Source organism: Nycticebus coucang, chromosome 2, assembly GCF_027406575.1.
Source record: "Nycticebus coucang isolate mNycCou1 chromosome 2, mNycCou1.pri, whole genome shotgun sequence".
Lineage (NCBI taxonomy): Eukaryota > Metazoa > Chordata > Mammalia > Primates > Lorisidae > Nycticebus > Nycticebus coucang.
In genome coordinates, this window is record NC_069781.1 from 71806986 (window position 1) to 71831648 (window position 24663).

General features: G+C 38.2%; 1 protein-coding gene across 12 annotated transcripts in view; it reads right to left on the reverse strand.

Annotated features, from left to right (window-relative positions):
* KDM4C (lysine demethylase 4C) overlaps nucleotides 1–24663 on the reverse strand; it is a 447042-nt gene that overhangs the window by 293551 nt on the left and 128828 nt on the right. For all 12 annotated transcript variants that reach the window (XR_008376280.1, XR_008376284.1, XR_008376282.1 and 9 more), the window contains 2 exons: nucleotides 16464–16567; nucleotides 8774–8911 (listed from right to left, as the gene is read on the reverse strand). Coding sequence is in view for 9 of the 12 variants with exons in the window: in XM_053573098.1 (XP_053429073.1) it covers nucleotides 8774–8911; nucleotides 16464–16567 (242 nt within the window). In the remaining 3 variants the exon portion in view is untranslated. The remainder of the gene's footprint in view (nucleotides 1–8773; nucleotides 8912–16463; nucleotides 16568–24663) is intronic.

The window sequence follows — 24663 nt, forward strand, 5'->3', positions numbered from 1 at the left end:
CATGGGCTTTAACCTAAGTCTGGTTTCCCTAATGAATGCAGGTTGCAACCTTCAGGGATTGCTTGTTCTCATCAAGAAAGACGGACAAGCTTCCCACTGCTCTCCAAGAGCAAGCTGGCCTTTTCCTATTGTCCCCAGGAATCCTACCCCCCTTTCTAGTAAGCCAGGACTAGCGTATTGATCTGAAATTAGACCAGTCAGGACCAACTCTGAACAAAGGTCAACTTTCCAAACCAAAATTCTGGAAGAAAGATAAAGTGAAAACTCTTTAATCTAAGCTTACATCCACTTAGAGTCCTCACCAGCACAATGCAAGGTATTAATAATTACTGGGATGCCTATATATTTAATTTTATTAATTTTTCATAACAACTATAAGGAAGATATAATATCCATTTTACATATGGAAAAAGGAGACTTAGAGAGGCTTGTTAAGAACATACTCCCAAACACAGAGTTACAAAACAGTATTCAAGTGTGCCTAAGACCTTGTACCTATCACTTCTACACAATATTTCCCTTATAAAGGAGGAAAACAAAGCTCAGAAGAATTACATATGGGCCTCGGAGAGAGCACGCAGCTGAAATTTAGACCAAGTATATCACTCTACTTCCTCCACCACCCACATTTGGCCTTGCTTGAATGATTCTGACAGCAATCCTGTAAATACCTGAGCTGTATTTCTAATTAAGTATATTAAACAGAAATGCTGGATGCAATTAATTTTATAAAATAAATTTTGATATTACCCAGGGGTAAAAAGGTATGCCAAATTTTTCTTAATATATTTTTCTGGTCTTTTTGTAATGGATTATAACATAATAAAAATAATTGTAAGATACATAATGTATAGGGAGGGGAATGGACAATCACATGTGTATGTATGTATACTAACTCTAATCCCCTGCCTCCCAAAATACTAATATGTATGATTATAAAATACAAAGTATTAGGATTTCATCTCTTCATATCTTTAACATTACAACCCAAAGCTGAAACTTCCCTTAACTACTTATTCCTTTATCGTACTCATCTATGATAACTATTAAAATATCAACAGTAAAACACATAACACTAACATACAAACTGTAAATTAGCATTATCATCAACAAGGTACAAAAGCGTTAGTATTGTCCTCACTCAAAGATAACTCTGGGAAAATGTGAAGTGATCTACACAAACAAAAGACGGCAATAATGGCTGACAGAATTAACCACACGTTCTAAATATTGCAGATAACGCCACAAACTATACCAGGGGAAATCCTCCCTCCTAGGATACTTCAGAGTGCCCATAGTGTCCAGAAGACACTCTGGTTTTTCCTTCTTGACTTCAGACAGTGTTATTGGCCATAGTTTGTAAGGGGAAAAAAGTATAGTAAATTAACTGTAACAGGCATAGCTAAAAGGGGGAGAGAACTAAGCATAGTTTAATATGCTTGTGATCACAAAATACTAGCAAAGTGATATTTCTCTATTCTTATGGCGCATTCTCTTTAAACTGCAAAAAAGGTACAGAAGATGTTTAGGGCAGGGAAACGACTAGGTACGACACTATAATGGTGATTTCATGCTATTATACATTTGTCTAAACCCACAGAACATACAATGCCAAGTGTGAACACTGGTGCAAACTACATACTTTGGGTAATAATGATGTGCCAATGTAGGATCATCAGCTGTAACACATGAGCCGCTCTGGTAGGGGATATCAGCATGGGGGGAGGTTGTGTACCAGTAGGGGAAGGAGTACATGGAAAATCTCTATACCTTCCCCTCAATTTTGCTGTCAACCTAACTGTTCTAAAAAAATATTGTTTTTAAGGGCACAGAAAATACACTCATCATCACTATAGCAGTGTACCATCAGAGCTCATGAATTACAAATAGAGCAGAAATAACAGGTAAAAAACAAAAAAATGCAGAATATAAAATCCCTATACTAACAAAAGTCATTTTATATATGCCATATCAGACACGTAAAATTAGAATTCTAAGAATGTAAATGGGCAATATACATAGCAGTCTACATTTTCTTTCATTCACATGCCACGAGAATAGAGAAATACTAACAGGCTAGTATTTGTGATTAAAAGCATATTAACGTATAACCTAGACACTCATCACAAAAATGACTTCTGGTTGGTTTTGTTTTGTTTTTTTCTTTGGTGGGGGTTCGTTATTTTGAGACAGATTCTCCCTTTGTCACCCTCAGTAGAGTGCTATGGCGTCACAGCTCACAGGAACCTCAAACTCTGGGGCTCAAGAGATTTTCTTGCCTCAAGCCTCTCAAGTAGCTGAGACTATAGGCACCTGCCACAATGCCTGGCTATTTTTGCTATTTTTAGAGATGAGGTCTTGCTCTGGCTCAGGCTGATCTTGAGCTTGGGAGCTCAGGCAATCTACCCACCTTTGCCTCCCACAGTGCTAGGATTACAGACATGAGTCACCGCACCCAGCCTCTGGTTGTTTTAATAAAGCCTGACCAAGATTCAAGATTTTTTGGAAAGATGCCGCATGATTTAAGAAAAATCTAATTTAAGAGAAGAATTGAAATATGTATGTATAAGACAGAATGAACTCACTTCATGGCACCTACCTGCTAGACAATTTAATAGTGGAAATCCATTCCAGATTAAAGGGGAATCAATTTCAAAATTCTATCATCTCTCTTGAAACTTGTTCAGTATTAAAGGATTCAAATGTCAGAACGCCTTAAAATTAGATACTGAAGAATGGAAGAAAAAGTATCCAATGTATTCAGCCCTACTATGAAACTAATTTATGGCTTTCATATGAAAGCTATAACCCAGTTATAACCATATTCTTAGGGGGAAAGGGGAGAGGGACTGGGGGGGGGAGGGTGGGCAGAGGGAGGGTGATTGGTGGGATTACACCTGTGGTGCATCTTACAAGGGTTCATGTGAAACTTAGTAAATGTAGAATATAATTGTCTTAATACAATAACTAAGAAAATGCCAGGAAGGCTATGTTAACCAGTGTGACGAAAATGTGTCAAACTGTTTACAAAACCAGTGTATCGTGCCCCATGATCGCATTAATGTACACAGCTATGATTTAATATTAATAAAAAATAAACAAAAATTTAAAAAAAAATTAGATACTGAAGTAATGCTCCTGGGGTTCATAAGAGAATATTCCCAGGGCTGAGGTGCAATTTTTCAATGTTCGGACATACCATGTTAACATGGTATTTCTTAAAATAAAATTAATGCAAAATAAAAGTTATCATTTTGGTGTCACCAACTATTACCTTTCTTTCCAAAAAGATAATATTATTCATCCTGCCAGAGTAAGTCTCTCACTGAACACTCTGTAATAAATACACTGCTTCTGATGGTGTAGGCTAGATATGACTGTCCCCAAGACAATGATTTTTTTTTTTACTCAAGAAAATCAGTACAGTAAATAACTTTTCTTTCCTTCAAGACAAGCATAGTGCTTGAGGCTGCTGCAACAGAAAAACAAAATATCTTCACAAATGTCTCCAAACAGTCAAGCTGAAAATCTAAGCCAAAGTTTCATTTAACAGCCTGTCAGTTTTTTGATGTGAAGCTAATGAATGCAGTCGCAAACAAATCCATCAAACCTAACATCAAAACAACTGCACTTCATCCCGCCAAACGGAAAAATGAAATACAACCTGCAGGCCAGTGCTTTGATCCAACCCAACCAGGAAAGAGAACTGTGAGTGTCACCACAGCAGCTACACAGAAGTAGTCATGGACTCCACTTCACCACAGAAGGAAAGAATGCTCCAGAAACAAATGGTCATCTCAAGTATACACAAAGGCCTTATTTCAACTGATAAGCTAGCTGTTTAAAATATTTTTCAATCTCTGTCAGCAAAAAAAATATTAACTCTAGGTGACTTCAACTTTCAAAGATATAAGGATTCCCAAAATAAATACAATAATTAGATGGTATGTTCCACTACTACAACTTTCCAAATGAAGGTTTATTAACCTTTTGTTCTTTCTGAAAGCTCCCTAAAGAAAATACATCTTTCTTCTTTGTATAAACACATAGCGCAATGCCTGTTGCAGAAAAGAAAAGAAATTCAACGCAATTCTGCCTAAGTCTGCAGGGAAGTGGGCACAAGCCTAGCTGAAACAGGACTCTCAATTTTTTTTTTTCAATAATAATCTTGCCTGTGATAAGTGAATTGGAAAAACATTACATAACTGCCTTGGCTAGGCTGGTCCTGCTAAATGCAAGACCCTTTTGTTCTGGAGCATCTTGCAGGCTTGGCAATCCAGGCAAGGTAACTCAATGAGCCTCGCTGAGGAGCACACAAAGGAGAGAGACCAATGGAAGAGCTTGGGGCAGCAAGATGTTTAGATGCAGGAATGGTCAAAAGAATTTGCTATGAAGGCTACCAAGTCAAAATCCCTCACTCCCACCTCTGCCTATATTTGCCCCCTATCTTCTACACACACACATACACACAAAAATCTTAGTGAAAAATGAGGCAGTTTCTGGGGATACTTTGAAAAAGAACCATCTTGATTGGAGCACTAAAAAAATAGAGTGACTATACCCACAGGCACTGAAATATCCACAAAATGTAAACATTTTTTTGAGAATATTAAACCTCCAGGAACCTGTTAAAATTTTGAAGAAGCATATTTGGGCTTTGCATGAATAATGACATGGGATTTCTAATTAATTGCAGCCAGATCTTAAGAGCAGGGAAGTTTTTTAAACAATCATCGCATATGAGTAGATCAGTAATACATTCAAATGAAAGCCACAGAAGCACCCTCTCCAGTCCTACTTCAGGACAGCAAGTCTCACACTCCAACAAAAGTCAACAGTCAGGGTCAAAGGAAGCAGTCCCTGAATCCTTGCCAGTACAAATCATACTTTTACCTCTATCCTAGTGCAACAGATTATCCTCCAACTAATGAATTCCTAGAAATGTACATGGTGCATGGCACATAGGATACAAGCCTAGTCTCAGTAAAGGGAGCTTGGCCCCCATCTACAAGCCAATTGCATGGTCCGAACAGGCACTTAGTGACCAAAGCCTGCTGATCAAAAGATCTTTTCAAAAGCTAGTTAGTATAGCTTTTGTAACAGCTCTTTTCTGAGTCACCAGAGTAAAAATATTGGTTTATAATCCTAGAAGCTATATATAATGTATATGGGGATTACTTAAATGTGTGCACACATCACACTGTACCACATACAGATACAGATACTATATCAAGTGCTTTCATACACTCAAATCAACCCTATATGACAAGGAAAACAGGTGGCCCCACCCAGTGCCTCAACTATAAAAAAGTGTCAGTATTTTTACAATTTTAAAAAGTGTATCTCATCATCAGTTATTACTATTACTATTTAGAATAAATTGAAGAAGGCAAAGAATTGAAAGAAGCTAACAAAAATGGGCATCCTCAAAGCTAGTCTTTTTAGTGCAATTCATAAGTAATTCACTACACATTACATTAGTTTCGGCTTACCGCCTTTAGCTCAGTGGCTAGGGTGCCAGCCACAAACACTAGAGCTGGCATGGTCGAATCCAGCCCAGGCCTACCAAACAACGACAATTGCGACCAAAAATAAAAATAGCCGGGTGTTGTTGTGGGCGCCTGGACTCCCAGCTACTTGGGAGGCTGAGGCAAGAGAATTGCTTAAGCCCAAGAGTTTGAGGTTGCTGTGAGCTGTGATACCAAGGGCGACAAAGTGAAACTCTGTCTCAAAAAAAAAAGAAAAATTACATTAGTACCCAGCAAAACAGATAAATTTACATCCCATGCACAAATTTACTAAGAATTAAAAGCTATACACACATGCAATAAGAGCAAATTCATAAGGTTAACTAAGGATTCAGTCTTGGAGATCAAAAATAAGTGTAAAAAAACTGATTAAAGACACTACAATCTCAAATAAAATGTCATTCTGCCACACTATAATGTTAGAGAACATATTAACTGAGAATAGCCAAGCAAACATTAATACTGAAAGTATAATTTTAAGACAGTGCCTGTAGTTCAGTGGGTAGACTGCCGGCCAAATACACCAAGGATGGCGGGTTCAAACCCGGCCCAGGCCAGCTAAAACACAATGACAACTGCAACAAAAACATAGCTGGGCATTGTGGCAAGCCCACGCTAAGAGATTGCTGTGAGCTGTGACGCCACGCCACTCTACCCAAGACGACAGCTTGAGACTCTATCTTGAAAAAAAAGGGGGGGGGCATAATTTTAAAAGGCAAAGGATGCTTTAGTGAAACATTCAAAATTATATCTGTTGTTTCCTGTTCATACGCAAAATAAAACTGGTTACGTGACTCAAAGTAGATTCTTTTTTTTTTTTTTTTTTTTTTGTAGAGACAGAGTCTCACTTTATGGCCCTCAGTAGAGTGCCGTGGCCTCACACAGCTCACAGCAACCTCCAACTCCTGGGCTTAAGCGATTCCCTTGCCTCAGCCTCCCGAGTAGCTGGGACTACAGGCGCCCGCCACAACGCCCGGCTATTTTTTGGTTGCAGTTTGGCCAGGGCCGGGTTTGAACCCGCCACCCTCAGTATATGGGGCCGGTGCCTTACCGAATGAGCCACAGGCGCCGCCCTCAAAGTAGATTCTTAAAATAGTCCTCTCTGTGGAAGGCACATGCCTCTCCTTCCCAGGGCTTCAACAAAGATCTTAATCACAGAAATCTGGTGGACATACTATCTTACATGAAAAGGGATTTTGCAGAAATGGACCCTTCCTTGGCCTCTCCAGTAAAGAGTGCAGTCCTGCAAACACCCTGATGTTGGTGACACCAATGGGCTATAACCTACAGAACTATGAGCTAATAAGTGGGAACTGTTGTAAACCACGAAGATGCTGGGAAATTGCTAATGCAACAGAACTGCTGGTCAAAAGAAGGACAGGCTGGAAACAATGCCCCAAAATAACTCAAATGCAGGCAGTTAGGTTATTTTAAATTAGGGGGCCAAAGCAGCAACGTATCATTGACTATCTCATACCCAGACCCAAACAAAGCAGTCACAGACCTTACTAAATTGAATGAGTAGATATTTACATACCTAAGTTCTTTTCTCCTTCCAACACATCTATAGGGTAAAGAGAGGTTTCTAATTTATATATGCAGAATAACTGACTTTTCTATTGTTATGTGGCTATCCTGGTAGACAGGATGGGCCTCATAGCCCTGCCGCCTCCAAGGTGCACCATTCCTAATAATGCAATAATTGTGATGGGCTCCATCTGCAGGGATTTCATACTGGAAGACCAATGACCTCTCTTCTGTGGCTGCTCTCCAATCTGACTCTACTTTCACACAGAAATGCAGAAACAACCCACCCAAATGCTTGTGGTATTTTAGCTACTCTATGAGGCAGAATGGTCCTACTTTTAGCCAATATCATGAACTAGGTCTGAAAGCTTTAATAAATCAGCACCAAGCTACTGTTTTGGTGATTGGAGTATGTGATAGCCTATGTCAATAAGGAAAGATGCACACCCTAAAATACCAGATCTTTTTGTAACTTAGTGGAAACCACACTGTCATGCAGAAGCAAGAGTAACATTTCTGCAAAAGCACTGCAGTAGCTGGGCAAGGTACATAATGCTGAGTGATCTATTTTTTTATTAGGTTTATTATAATTGATATGATGTATAATGGGAAGAATAAGTTCGGTTCTATTCTTTCTAAATTACCCTCATAAACGGAAATTACTCAGAACAGTAAAGACTTCTACTAGTGGGGCTTTCTTTTACTCCAAGAATTCATTCAAATGCTTCCTGGACTGACAAAGAGCTATACTTTTATTTCTATTTTAACAGATAATGAAATTTTCTAAATATACATATATTAAATCGAGAGTTGTCCACAATGAATATATTTCTATACAAGTTCACTCAATAATTCCACATGCAAATGTTGTCAATGTAGAATGAAGGCTGCTCAGTTGTGCCAAGATATGCTGCATAAGCTTTATTTATAATGTTCCACTAAATCTATGTCAACTTGGCCTACTGTGTAAAACACAGTTTCATTTAGAAGCTGCCCGCTGCCAGCCTGCACCTTTGCCTTAAAAGCTACAGGAAAGGAGGCAAAGCTAATAGAAACCACCACCACACTTTGAAGATGTCCTCTATTTAACGCCACAGGAGGAAAGTAATTAAAGTTTATAGAAGTTGTGGGTTTGTGAATCAAAATACACACTATTTAGACTAAATTAAATATACTGGGCAGGAGAGGCAAAATTTTATACCAAATTTAACATGAAAATGTATTTCCTGTTAAAATATCCTCTACATTATTATTTTCAAGAAATTCATTTCTCTACCAAAGGCAGTTTTAATCATTTCTTGCTAACATCCTCCCCCAATCTCCTGTTACAATTTTATCAGACACTCCCTTCAGTAAATTCTTGTTCTTTAAGACATGAACTGACCTTTAACACAAGAGATCTGAGGCTATGTAACATGGAACCACATGAAGCCCCTGGAAAATCTTACAAATTAGCCTTAAGAGATAAAGCAAACACCTGTTGCATAAAATTACATATCAGGGCAAACTGCTCCGTATTAACCTCAAAACAGACAAATGTAGCCTAATTGGTAATATAGCCTATGTAAAATAAATGTATCTAGTCTAAAATAAATTATGTGATGAGGCACACAGTGTCAGTGAGTAAGTAAAATGAATGTTGCGTATGATCGTGGGCTTCCCACAACAATAACAAGAATACACATTTAATTTATGCTTATTTTTGAGATCTAACTTACCAATTTAGCAACTTTTCCATAGTCAATCCATCTGACAGTAGCAAAATTTGTAGATTCTGCACAGTTGAAACCATGATTAAAACCAGCATGGTAGCCATATGGGAAAGTGATCATAAATTCACCAGCCTCCTGTGTGATCTGCCAGGGAGGAAAAAATAATATTTTCTAGTAATAAGACTTCCCAAATTGTGAACACAATTAAAATATATTTTCTGTCAAAAACAGAGAAAAATTGTTATTGCATCACAGCTTTACGAAAAGGAGTTCCCCAAGATTCTCTCCTTAATCCTTTAATAGTGATATTTTAGGAAACTTTTAAGACTTGCCCAAATAGAATATAGCCTTCTAGCACTTGAGTTCAATTGCTCAACCCATAATTAAAATAATTTTATTTAAAAATATCTTCAAGTAATTCAAATAAATTTATTCATAATAATTATTGCTGTCCACATTTTAATACTTTAAGAACTTGCATTACGACATCATAACTAACATTGTTGCAGATAGAGCTGAAAAAACTGGACAGTTTTCTATAATATATGACTTATATATTATAAATTCTTGATAGTACACTGTTGGTATTTGTCAAGTTATTCTTTCATAACACTCAGAAAACACTCAACTAAACTGTATTCCACTTAATAATAAAATTTCTTTTTTTTTTTTGTAGAGACAGAGTCTCACTATACTGCCCTCGGGTAGAGTGCCGTGGCGTCACACGGCTCACAGCAACCTCTAACTCTTGGGCTTACGGGATTCTCTTGCCTCAGCCTCCCAAGCAGCTGGGACTACAGGCGCCCGCCACAACGCCCGGCTATTTTTTTTGTTGCAGTTTGGCCGGGGCTGGGTTTGAACCCGCCACCCTCGGCATATGGGGCCGGTGCCCTACTCACTGAGCCACAGGCGCTGCCCAATAATAAAATTTCTATTCAAAGAATTATTGAAATATATGTGAGTGACTGCATTTTTAAATATAATTATAATTTGCAAAAATAAGTGAGACAACTAAAAGCAAACATGAAAAATATATGTATTCTATTCATTTTATAGATATTTATTTTTTATAATCACCAACACAACATAAAATATTAATATACCATAGGTTAGAGAAAAAAAGTAAAATTTTTAGTGTTATTTATTTTATAAAACTTACCTATCAAATACTAAATCATAAAATATACTGATAATTCCTTCCAATGGCATAAAGAACATTTGTATTCCATTATCTGATCTCAAAATATTTCTAACCCAACAGTCATCAGAGTGAAGTCCTTTGTACCTCTAAATTCTTTCATTTAGTGCATAGTAATATAAACAATGCCCATAGGATTTGGACACTATAATATTTCTATCTATTCGCATTCAGAGCCTTTATTCTCCAATAGTTCTGTTAATAAAATAAATTCTGTGTTCTTTTTTTTGTGTGTGTGACAGTGTCTCACTTTGTCACCCTCAGTGGAGTGCTGTGGCATCACAGCTCACAGCAACCTCAAACACTTGGGCTTAAGCAATTCTCTTGCCTCAGCTTCCCAAGTAGCTGGGACTACAGGTGCCTGCCACAACACCCAGCTATTTTTAAAGACCAGGTCCCGCTCTGGCTCAGGCTGGTCTCAAAACTCGTGAGGCAATCCACATCCCTCGGCCTCCCAGAGTGCTAGGATTATAATAGGCATGCACCACTGTGCCTGGTCAATAAAATAAAATTTTCAAAGCACAGTTTTAATTATCCCACTATGTACTATGTAAAATAAAATGTATTTTTAGTTTCTTTAACAGATATAATTTACATACAGGAAAATGCTCAGATAATAAATGTACAGACTTGGTCAGTTTTGACAAACACATACACTCACAAAACACGTAAGCCTATCCGTTCCATGTCTATCAGACAAGAAAGCTCCCTCATGCCTGGCCTCTGCAATCTCCAGGCCACCCCCTCCTCCTACCGCAGTAATAACCACTGTTCACCTTTGGTTAGCTTTTGCCTCTCCTAAGACTTCATATAAAAGAAATCAGACAACTTATTTATGCTCAGCACGTTTTGAAAATGCATTTCCTCTCTTGCATGTAATCAGCAGTTCGCTGATATTTATTGGTACTCCATTCAGTGAATACATCACCTTTTGTTTACCTCTCTACCTGCTGATGAAGATTTGAATTGTCAGGTATTTGCTTTACAAAACTAAAAATATACTTGAGCTCAATATGACTGATAATTAGGAATTTCTCTAAAATCTAAAACAAGTATAGATTTCCATAGGAACTAAAAAGGAGAAAAAATAATTAGGGAGAAACACTCTCCAGGTGCTATCACCTAACCCAGAAATCAGATGTGCCTGCTCACTCTGCTGGTCCCACATTGAAATGGATTCATGTGTTTCTTAGAGGGAAATATAATCTTCTTACATTATTACCACCTTTATTTTTTGTTTCTCTATTACCTTTTCCCCCATAACTTCTCCCCCAAATTGTTTATATACCTTGACACCAAAGACTATTTATCATTTACTCACTACCACTATACTCCACATAGTCTTGTTGGCCTCACAGTGAATGACCTCAAGAACGTATTCATGGGCTCGGCACCCATAACTCAGTGAGTAGGGTGCCGGTCACATACACCAAAGCTGGTGGGTTCGAGCCCAGCCTGGGCCTGCCAAACAAAGACAACTGCAACCAAAAAATAGCCAGACATTGTGGTGGGCGCTTGTAGTCCTAGCTACTTGGGAGGCCAAGGCAAGAGAATTGCTTAAGCTCAAGAGTTTGAGGTTGCTATGAGCTGTGACCCCACAGCACTCTATGAGGGCAACATGGTGAGAATCTGTCTCAAAAAAAAAAAAAAAAAAAATGTATTCATGAATGCTTAAAGAATTTCAACATAAGAATAGATAGAAAATATCTTCAGGGATGTCCCAGCTATGTATTCTGATCATGGAGCAGAAAAAAAATAGAAAAGAAATATAAAAATAAGATTAATATTCAGGATGCAAGACTGTCAAAACTAGAATACATACCATTTAGTTTCTCATAAATAAGAAAATAGAGGAAGAATCTATCATAATATTAATAAAACAAAAATTCAGAAGAGAATTCATAAGGCAATCTCACTGTCAGGATATTTTCCTTATACTTGCTCTAAATTAAAGCCAAGGCAATGAAGGCACTGATGGTTCTCAAGAAATGGTTCCCATGGTGCAAAATCAATATGTGTGTTATGTACATGTGTGTAAACACACAGGAAGCACACAGTATAAACATAGATGCTCAGACTACAATCCAATTGCCATTCTAGAGATGCTAACATGGTGTCAGGGGAGTACCTTTACTCCCAACAATTCAGAAATTTACCTCATGACACCCCCCTCCCACCAAAGAAGTTCCAGAACAATGTGTTCTGCAGTGAACAGCAGCTCAGGTATCACCCAGCAGAAGAGACAGGCTCACCATTGCCCAACATGGCTCCAATTCCATCCCTTTGAGCAACCTGACAACACAGCCCAATTCTTGCCATTCCTGGTATTACTGAATCTCATTATCTAGGTGCTTCTTCCTTCTATTATGTGATGAAATAAAATTCACTGTGCTCCAAAAATAGACATAGACACTTGGAATCAAATAGAAAACCAGGAAATGAAACCAACATCTTACAACCACCTAATCTTTGATAAACCAAACAAGAACACACCTTGGGGGAAAGACTCCCTATTCAACAAATGGTGTTGGGAGAGCTGGATATCCACATGCAAAAGACTGAAACTGGACCCACACCTTTCCCCACTCACAAAAATTGATTCGAGATGGATAAAGGACTTAAATTTAAGGCATGAAACAATAAAAATACTCAACAAAAGCATAGGAAAAACACTGGAAGATACTGGCCTGGGGAAAGACTTCATGAAGAAGAATGCCATGGCAATAGCAACAGCAACAAAAATAAACATTGGGACATCATTAAACTAAAAAGCTTCTGTACAGCTAAGGAGACAACAAGCAAAGCAAATAGACAACCTACACAATGGGAAAGGATATTTGCATATTTTGAATCAGACAAAAACTTGATAACTAGGATCTATAGAGAACTCAAATTACTCCACAGAAAAAAGCCAACAATCCCGTATATCAATGGGCAAGAGGCATGAATAGAACCTTCTCTAAAGAAGACAGATGAATGGCTAACAAACATATGAAAAAATGTTCATCATCCCCATCTATTAGAGAAATGAAAGTCAAAACCACCCTGAGATACCATCTAACCCTGAGATACCATCTAACGTCCAGCAAGAATGGCCCACATCACAAAATCCCAAAACTGCAGATGCTGGCATGGATGTGGAGAGAAGGGAACACTTTCACACTGCTGGTGGGACTGCAAACTAGTTCAACCTTTCTGGAAGGAAGTATGGAGAAACCTCAAAGCCACTCAAGCTAGACCTCCCATTTGATCCTGCAATCTCATTACTGGGCATCTACCCAGAAGGAAAAAAATCCTTTTATCATAAGGACACTTGTACTAGACTGTTTATTGTAGCTCGATTTACAATTGCCAAAATGTGGAAACGGCCTAAATGCCCACCAACCCAGGAATGGATTAACAAGCTGTGGTATATGTATACCATGGAATACTATTCAGCCATTAAAAAAAATGGAGACTTTACATCCTTCGTATTAACCTGGATGGTAGTGGAAGACATTATTCTTAGTAAAGCATCACGAGAACGGAGAAGCATGAATCCTATGTACTCAATTTTGACATGAGGACAATTAATGACAATTAAGGTCATGGTGGGGGTGGAGGAAGGGTAGAGCAGAGAGAGAAAGAAGGAGGGAGGGGTGGGGAAAGGAAGAGCAGAGAGAGGGAAGGAGGGAGGGGGGTGGAGCCTTGGTGTGTGCCACCACACCTTTTGGGGGCAAGATACAATTGTAAGAGGGACTTTACCTAACAAATGCAATCAGTGTAAAGTGGCTTATTGTACCCTCAATGAATCCCCAACAATAAAAAAAAAAAAAAAAAAGAAACAGGGTCTCACTTTTGCTCAGGCTGGTCTCAAACTCTTGAGCTCAAGCAATCAACCCACTTCAGTCTCCCAGAGTGCTAGGATAATAGGCATGAGCTATGGTGCCCAGCCTAATGTTATCACGTTTTTAATTTCAAATTCCAATCATTCATTGCTGGTATATGAAACCACCTGACTTGTGTATACTAACCTATATCCTGCAAATATGCTATAAAAACTTACAAGTTCTACAAATTTTACTGTTAATTTTTTGGAATTTTCTACATAGATAATCATGTCATCTGCAAATAAAGATAGTTTTATATCTCCCTAAAAAAAAAGTATTCACTGTACTCAGCTGCTTCTATTCCTATTGTAAAGGGGGGAGGGGGGAGGTGTAAGACTGAGGAAACTACCTTTACTGCTCCATGAAAACTTACCTACACACCATCTCCTCCCTACACAGAAAGTCCTGTTCTTGCCATGGTGAAAAAGAGCACCACTCCTATTGGCAACTCATAAATGTTAGACCTCTGTCATTTCTGAAAATAAGTATGTCTCAGTTAGCCAACATGTAAGACTAATAACCTGACAGGAAATCACAAGGACAGGGTAAAATAAGTCCATTTTATTAGATTAAAACAATCATCACAATCTCATATCATGAGAGAAGCTGGAGAGGACACACCCTAAAAGCAGACATTAGCTGCTAGTTACATACATACATTTCTAGATGTATGTATGCATACGTGTAAATGCATTGAAATAAGGGGGGAAATGTACTCCAGCTGAGAAATGATTACCTAAAAAGGGCTGAGTTGAGAAGCAACAGTGTTACTATACAAGGCTACTATTCTAAGACCTTATAAATGATCTCTTTTCATCTTCACAATAACCCTATTAGTCACTGCGAACCACATTTTACAGCTGAAAAAGCCAAGACCCAGAAAAACTATGCGATAGAACCAAGAATGAACTTAGGAGGCTTAACTCTGCAGCCTGTACTACCACTTGCTACTCTACATCTCGTCAGAGAATAAGGCCCTCGGGGAGCGGCGACATCACATGGCCTGGGAAGACGTGGCCAGAGACAGCAGGGAGATTTCACAGGAAGCATCACTGCCGACTGGCCCTCTAAGTCACTGCTGCCTCCCATTTCTGGACTTACACTCATCCTGCCACTTTCCACAGAAGCTAAGAAACGCTCTCTCCACAAAAGGCCAGATGAGAGCCTGATACACCCAGAAAGGGGGTGTGGAGTATCTGCTCCCCCTCCCCAAAGCCTGGAAAGGAGCTCCAAGCTCCTAAGCCCTCTATCCAGGGGAAGGGAACCCATCTCACAGCTCCATAGTTTCACACAAACTCTGCCCCACAGACCAGCCCTAAGCCATCCCCAGTACCTAACGCCAGCCCTAGTCAACAGAGGTTTTTGTGTCTTACGAGGCACTAGCCCGCTCCTCCTCTGCCTTCTAACATCCCAACTTTGAGTGAAAGTGCCTAGGGAAGGGAATGCCAATCACCTAAAAGGAATACTCGGTGATGACACGGTCTAGGCTAGCAAAAGCTTGGGGCCTAGAGATGCCGGCAAGTAAAACAAAGCTCCCAGCAGCAGCACTACTCTGAGGGCACGGCCCTGCCCTCCGTACCCAACTGTGCCACAGCCTGTCCCCCACGCCCCCAACACCTGCAGGCCTGCCCCATGATGCATGTTCCTGAAGGCAAAGCCTGTCGTCTGCATGACTGCTCCATGGACAGCCTGTGAGGGGCAGGGAACCACTTTAAGCAGAAGAAATGATGCTTGGCGCTTGGAAACATTTTATTGTGAACAAATCCCACCAGGCCCCAAAACAAGGCCACGTGAAGGGACTGAGATGAAAAAGAAGGAAAGATTTAGTCACAAGCAAAAAACCTTCTAAGGTGGAAAACAGCAAGGATAATGGGAAGAAAAATCAAATAAAAAATAGAGAACAAAGTAGACATATTTTCTAATGTTGCTGCAAGTAGCTAAGTACTCAATCCTCCTGAGACTGAGAGAGCTTTTTTTATCTGATCAAAACCACTTTTCCTTTCAGCTACTTCAAATTCGTATGTTCAGGTTCTGTAATAATGCTGACCCAATAACCACTCACGGACACACAGAACACAGGATCCGGTATCCGCTATGTATGGCCGAAATTATCTTCAGAACTGCTCCACAGAAGCAATATCTGATTGTTATTTCATCAGGCAATTTTATCCATAATGAAATGTCAATTGTATTATATCTAAATGTGTTTAGAAGCAACATAGTGCTACTACAATCACTGACTCTAACTAACCCAACTGCTAATAATATCTGCTCGGAATGCTTTTTTTAAAAATAGATCACATATACATAAATTACGTTGCTCATAAAAATGACTTTAATATAAAAGTGCTTCCTCTTATTTTGTGGAATGTGCTACATTTTATTTTCAGTATTATTATTTTAAGGAACTATAAAATCATGAAATCTCTAGTAAATATATAAGGAAACAAAATTAATTTCAATTAGGATTTAGATAATTGCTATGTTACAAAACATAAATATTAGTTTCTCTCCCCACAGCCTAAAAAATCCTACTTGAAGTCAAAGATACATTAACCTATATTAAATTCATGTTAGATACAAATCATACACACAAAAGTCAATTTGTGTAAGAGGAATACTAATATACCTTGTCAAAGGGAATACCATACTTCTTCAATACTGATGGAGAAATCAGTGTCATCTTGTGGCGAAGAAATGCATCACACCCTTGGGAGCTGCTTGGGAAAAAACCTAAGAAGAAATCATAAATATAAGCAGCACTTTGTCAATCAAGATTGAATTTTAGATAGTCTTTATTACATTTAAGTTCTAGTGTTCTTTTACTATGATAGCTTTATCCAAGTACAGATCCATTCCACTAGCAAAAAGCCTTTGAACTAAAAATGAGAGTCAATGCCAAAATTCTTAAAAATTAATGTATATTTATTATTACCAAAGGTTGATCTTCTTTACAAAATGGTTTACAAATAATTGTTTTTGTAACATAAATAATAATGACTAAACTTTAGGAATCAATTTCAATTTGAAACAATTTTAGAATCAATGGAGAAAATATTAAGGGAGGGTAGGGGAAACTGGTGGTGCACTTTAGTAAAAGAATCTCTCTCATTGCAGACTCCTACATTTCATCATTCCAAAGCATTCATCACAAAAAGCATTCATCCCAGTGTCTAGCATGCACTAACAACAGAGCAGTTTTCCACTTTTGATTTTTTGTGGGCAATAAAAAAATGATGTAAATAATCTTCACTAATTTGAAGATTCAACTTCATGATATGTCTGCAAACTGGCCTCATCAGCCTTAAAAACTGGCAGAGTACTTTGAGGAGCCTTTTCAATGAAGAAGCTGTACAGCAACTCTCCCATTCAACAGTATATTATGCACCAAGACAGAGTTGGTTTTCTCCATCACTAACTTCAATCCTGCAGTTCTGTCTGAGGCAGACCCATTATCTCAGGGACATAAGCCAGAGGAAAATGAACATGCTTGATGTCCTATTTGTCACCTTGCTCTTTCAGAAGAAGACTGGGGAGGGGAGTGGAAAAGCAAGAAATCAACGAGAGAAGAACAAGAAACATGGAAAAGGCAAAGGAGAATCACAGGGGAAGGACACAGAAGGAAGACGGAAGGCCCCAAGAAGACACGGGTGGTGCTGGAGTTCAGTTATTATTATTTATGGTACAAAAATAATGAGTAACATAGGAAGAAGCAAGGATGCTGTTTACCTCTTCCCCGGCCAAAAGCAGAAAAAACTGCTGGAAATATGACTTATCTCACTCTGTCCCTCACAACATGCAAATAACGGAAGCACGTGACCAATGTGTTGAAAGAGTCACTAACACATGTTAACTAATCATGAACCATTTTCATCTCACAGAACAGTAGTACTTCCAAAGAATTTTTTTTTTTGTAAAGAAGTTTTAATTGACGTTACATGGGGTAACACAGTTCATCAAAAAGAAAGAAATCAAACACATAGGGGGAAGGAGCCACTGGGGTATAAGGAACCAAGTGCAAAAAAGCAGTACACATTGCTTTAGAATCTATTCCTTAAAAAGAAAAAAAAAATAGAAAAGGTAAATGTAGAAAAGTACATCTCCAAAGAAACATCAGAAATCCTAACTACTATTATTCTTTCAATATCAGTAGTAATAAAAGGCATAGTTTTGCCCTATGTGGTCATTTATGTAGCCCTCTGCTTATGATTAATATTCATAATACCGAAATAAAAACCAGGACACTGATGAATGGAGAGGAAATGCCCCGCTAATATAATGGCCAGGACCCCACCCAGACATCCTCAGTCACACAGAGAGGAGGACACAACTGGTCTTCCAGTTTAATAACACAACTCAAATGGATCCTTCAAACTTCTCAAATCTGAAACTTCCCCAACACTAAATGATTCAAGCTTTAAATTAAAATCAGTGAAGAAAGAAGAGTCAATTTAATTTTCCTTTGATATGGATTTTTAATCAATGGATTTCTAAACAATGTGGTGACTGGTCGTAAGTTAATTTAAATTGGAAAACCACTGAAGGAAGGTAATTTGCAGTAAATAAAGAACTTTGCATTGGGACAAAACTTGTATTTACAACATGCTACCAGAATTGTATTTTACAATGTTGTGGAAAACACCTCATAAGCAGCACTAGCTGTGTACAAAGCATGCTTCTTAAAATGAATATTGCTTCAAAATGCCTGTAGGGGATGTGACTCATACTCACCCTCACTCCACAGTCTACAAAAAGCATTTCATTCAACATTTAAATAAGCAAATTAACTATAATAGTATTTGATACAAAAATGATAGTATTTTAAATGACTCAAGATTGTCCCAGCTAATAAGAGAGTATCTTTTAATAATAAATACAAATGGAAGTCATTTGTATCAAAAATAACAAAGTCACACCTCACAGAAAAGATAATTTGGAATAAAAAATTCTACCTTGAGACTATTTGAGTTTATCAAATGTCACCAACTACAAAGCCAACTCATTATAGCTCAGATTTTTTGCAAATTCTTTAAAATGTGCCTTTTGAATCAGTTTTGTATATTCTCATATTTACTTTCCTGCTGTTCTTTCTAAGATGTATCAATTTACTAGGTCATACAGTCCACTCCTTCACAACCTTAAGGATCAAGAAATTCCAACAACAAAAGTGCTACACTGATCCCTCCGTCATCTAGCAGTGGCATCCCACTGTGACGCGTCACGTGCCCCACGGGCACTAGGCAGTGTGCCGGGTGCAGACCACCACACAGAATGAACCTGGCTCTGCTTTCTGCAGCATCTACTTTTCCCATGGTTAGTGCATGTTCAGGGTGATGGGGCTTCCCTCTCCACTCTCACAGGGAGATACTGCAGGAAGCACTTGAGAGGTAGCCAGTGGCACAGTATAAACAAGTGATGGAATGTTGCTTAAATCTTCATAATACCTTTTATGAGCATTTAACAAATCAGCTTGCTGGAGCACCAACTTTCTCCTTTCCTTAAATATTCCAAACAAACACATACCTTTTCATTATAGTAAAATACAAGCTAAATTTTATTCCTTAGTCTTAATATTCTGAATCACTTGGAAGGTGGCTTGTCCAGTTGTTAAGAATTTGATGTTCAGCCTTATAGATATGAATTCCATCGACCACTCCCACACTCTCATGACTTTGACTAGTCACGTGATCCCTTAATGCCACAATCTCTCCACATGTACAACTGAGATGTTATTATTACCTTCTTCCCTGAGTTCTTATGGGAATCCAATAGGAAAATGCACACAAAACTTAGCCATAGTCAAAAGGTGAGAAACCACTCAAGGTCCATTAAATAAACAAAATGTAGTATATCCAGGCTGGGTACCCATAGCACAGTGGTTATGGCTCCAGGCGCATACACCAAGGGTGGCGGGTTCAAACCCAGCCTGGGCCAGCTAAACAACTGCAACAAAAAAATAGCCAGGCGTTGTGGCAGAAACCTGTAGTCCCAGCTACTTGGGAGGCTAAGGCAAGAGAATCTCTTAAGCCTAAGAGTTTGAGGTTGCTGTGAGCTGTGATGCCATAGCACTCTACTGAGGGTGACATAATAAGACTGTCTCAAAAACAAAAAAAAATGTAGCAGATCCATACAACAGAGTATTACTCAGACATAAAAAATGATACATACTAATACATGGAAAATATTATATAAAATTAAAGAAGGTATTACACCATGTATCAAAACATCCAGAATAGATAAATACATAGAGACAGAAAGCAGATTAATACTTAATTTCCCAAGGTAGATGGGAGGAACTACAGATGATGAAAGAGGAACAACTGCTCAGTAGGTATAGGATTTCCTTCAGGGTTGATGAAAATGTCTTGGAACTAGAAAGTAAGGATAACTGCTCAACAATGTGATTAAATGAAATGCCACTGAATTGTCAGGCATATCCGACATGGTAACATTCAATGAATAGCAGCTATTATTTTCCCTGTTACTCAGTTCCATCATATTTCCATCATTCCATGCTAGTAAATATATTGGTTCAACAATCTTCTCTTTTTGCCATCTCTGCAACCTGCCAGCTGAGAAGGTAGATAACAGTTCCAGGAGACCTACAAAGCTGAGGGCGAAGTTGTTGCAGATGCCCAATAGAAACCAAGCTTTGGAGAGCATCTCATGGCCTTGGACATTCTAACCCAAACCTAGACAGTTCTGGTCACAGGCAACTAACTTCTCCCCCATAAAAGTCTAACAGTCAAAGGTAACTTGCATTATGACTACATTTTTTCATTTTTTTATTTTGTATTCTCTGTGTAAGTTCTTCCATACTTTCCCCTAAGACTGGTATCTTAGCATTAAATAGAGTATGAACATCTAATCTAAATTCCAAATTATTCACAAATGAGCTTCAAAGTCAAAATTCTACAAAACTAAAAAGAAAAGGCAGAAATGATTATCAGTTATTAACACTCAAAGCTTTGGCTGCTAATGGAACAAAACACTCCACAATTTATTTTCCCACACACACCCAACTCTTCCTTATAGGTGACATACCATGGATTCTATGCAAGGTAGACCAAAGAACTCCCAATGAAATGGAACAATATCTAATTTGGGAGTGAAAAAACTGACAGAATAGTCTGAATATTGCACAGGCTCAAACAAGCAAAGTTGGTCTTTGGAATCATTCCTCCAACTTAAAGACACTGGAAGGATGGTGGGGGGCTAGCATAAAAAGGAACTTGTATTTCAGAGACTACCTAAGCCAAGCCCTGAAACGCCAAAATCATCCCCCAATAACTTTTTCTAAGACTGCCAAAGTTCTCAGGGAGCTCTAGAGCACAGAAGTGCAGGATCCAATAAGCTCTGCCAAGTATCAGGAACTGTACACACCCCGAGGGTGTGTTTTATTCAACATAAAAGTGATCATATGTAAAATGCATGATTCTATGTGAGAAACACAGCAATCATACAAACACATGCTAAAAAAAGAACACAAAAAGAGAAAACAAAGAGTGCTTCTATGGGGAAAGTTTTCAGAGATAAATGAACACATGAAATTATATATGAAATTTCTTAGTGGGCTATTCATGAAAAGAACCAATGAGCTACCTTACGTGGGGTGAAGCCTGATAACTTTTACCCACATCCCTACTTGAGAGGTAGACTAGACATGAGACATTCTTGCTACATTCAGCCTCCGTGCCCTTACTACCATTTGAGAATGGGTAAAAAATTATCACTTCCCAGGCTTCACTCTGCCCTAAACACCCCATAATCTGTCAGCATCTCTACTGATAGAGCTCCCTGGGAGGAGAACTTCATAACGATCTTGGGATTGATGAAAATGGTTCTTCTCCCAAAAACGTGCTTTGTTTTGATCTCCTAAACTTGGTGCATTGGATAATGGGTTAAGTTTTGTCCATATCAAGCTAGTTTATATCAAGAAAACATACTTTACATTTCCACATAATTTAACAGGTATATGTTGTTTTGTTTTTTTTTTTTTGAGACAGAGTCTTACTCTGTCACCCTAGGTAGAGGGCTGTGTCACCATCATAGCTCACAGCAACCTCAATTTCTTGGGCTCAAGTTATCCTCTTGCCTCAGCTTCCCAAGTAGCTGAGACTACAGGCGCCTGTCACAATGCTTAGCTAGTTTTTCTATTTTTAGTGGAGACAAGGTCTCACTCTTGCTCAGGCTGGTCTCAAACTCTGGAGTTCAAAGGATCCACCACCTTGGCCCCCCAGAGTGCTAGGATTATAGACATGAGCCACCAAACCTGGCCAGAGACGTGTACTTTTACGGATACGGTCTTTTACTGCATTGCTGAGACCACTTTGTTTCAGCTCACTCTTCCTCCCCTTGACAATTCACATGGAGGACAGAACCACAGGTCATTCATGGATTAAACAGATCCAAGTGAAGCTAACCAGGATCTTCATGCTCAGCCTCACCCTCCAACTACCACCACCCTCAACCCCAAATCACAGAGATCTTTATTTTCCCATAATAACTCCTCCCTGCTAGCTGGCATTTCCTTCCTGAATTCCTCCTCTCCATCCTCTGCTGCCACTTTTCAGGACCATAATTCTTTTACTTCACATTTAAATTATATTAGGTTGGTGCATTTTATGAATTATTTGCCAATATCAAAAATCTACTAGGAGCGTGGCTGGATATAAAATATTCAATTACATTTAAATATAGACAATGATATTGCTGATGTTAAATTATGAAGAAATTAAGTTTAGGGACTATTTCACTACTCTTACTGCAACACAGCCAACAGTAAGATGGAAATGAACATACCCTGATGCCTCACATATTGATCTCTCTGCCTATGTATAACTTAGACATGGAAACAGAGGATATATCAGTAGTTTTTTTATATTTTTTAAGGCTTATATGGAACTTTAAAATTGATTATTTATAATCATGAGCATTTTGTTTATAATTCAGAACCAGGAATTGTAACATAATATTTTCAGACCACCAACTTAATTAATACTTAAGGGAATAATATTTACTATTTTGAGAGCTAATAGATGTACATTTTCCTAATTCAAAGAAAGAGGTGTAAGAAGAAGTCGATTTAGAATCTGTCCATAAAATTAAAATAACTTGTTATTTATTGCGGCCCTTTCCATCCCTACACACAGTAGAAACTCAATCTCTTTTGGACGAAACCTAAGGGGATTTGGTGATGGCTTCCCAAAAATCCACACAAACGCCCAATTTTGAATATTATTTCAGAGAGTTCACAGAACTGCCTGCAAAGCACCCACAGAACATTCCCTACCCCCAGCACAGGAGTCCCTGCAGATCAGACTGGGACTGTCTGTTCCATAGGCTTAAACTCAAGATTAGTAGCCATTAAAAGAACCAAGAAAACCCAGGTACAGGAACAGTAGTTCACACCTGTAATCTTAGCACTCTGGGAGGCTGAGATGGGAGGATCCCTTAAGTTCAGGAGTTTGAGACCAGCCTGACCAAGAGAGAGACCCTGTCTCTACTAAAAATATAACAAATTAGCCAAGCATCACGTTGGGCACCTACAGTCCCAGCTACTGAGGAGACTGAGGCAGGAGGATCACTTAAACCCAGTAGTTAGAGGTTGCTGTGAGGTAGGCTGACGCCATGGCACTCAAGCCTAGGCAACAAAGTGAAACTCTGTCTCAAAAAATCAGAAAAACAAACAAAAAAAATTTCACACATACACTTAAAAGTATGAGGCAAATTAATCCTACATAAGAATGATTCTTCTGTTCCATTTTGCTGAATACTGCTTTTTAATAAGGTGAAAAAACTAAAATTGTGTTCCAAGTAAATATAAGGATGTAAAAGCATCAACTCACTACTAATATACTGTTGTTTCAACCCAAGATCCCCCCTAAAATCAGCTGTGAAAACTCCTAAGTCACATATTTTTCCCAAAATCCAAAACTTTCAATATTTTAAAATAATAGTATTTTATTGACAATAAGAGACAAATGAAATATACTTTTACAAAAAAATTTCTGACTTTCCCAGTTTACCTTAATCCATAGTTTGCTTAATAAAATAGCAAAGATATTGTATTACTTCTAAAATAGATGAGATTTAGACATTTTAAAAACTGAAAATCTTTCAAACTGTCATTCATGATTTAACATTATAATGCTATTCTTGACCAAATTTGCAATCCAATTGTATCAACCCCGAAATTAGAAAGAATGCAATGGCATTATAGATGAATATAACAAGTATAAAAATTGCAACGATTCATTTGAAATTTTTTATTACATTTATGTCTACATAATACTGGTGAAAACCTGTATAAATGAAAAAGCAGCTGAAGGGCAAAATCAAACTCCTGGCTTTATTAGATGCAGGCGCAATGTCTTTCAGATAAAATATTTGTAGGTGCCACAGTCAATCAAGATTTCAATAGAAACCAAAGATGAAAGCATTCATGCATAAAAGGCAAGTGTGATAATTATGATGTGCAGACGAGATAATGGAAAATATCTGAGCCTACTTTTCATTTTATGTATCAAGTGCTGCCTTGACCTAGACATTCTATAATGCCCCATCACATTTACTGCACTATTTTATCATTTTAATTATTTTGCAGAATTCAATTAATTTGGCTGGCATCTGGTCAGCAGATGCAAATCTTCCACTATCTTATCTGGTAGGGTGTTTTCCCAGCTTCATTTCTCAAAATAGTGCCATAAAAACAGTTTTGAATAAACATGCAGTTGGTTTAAACTTCTTGTTCATCCTTCAAATTCATTAATGTCTTTCTGATTAAACAAATGGCGAGAGAAGGTGGCTGCCATTTTCCAGGAGGGTCA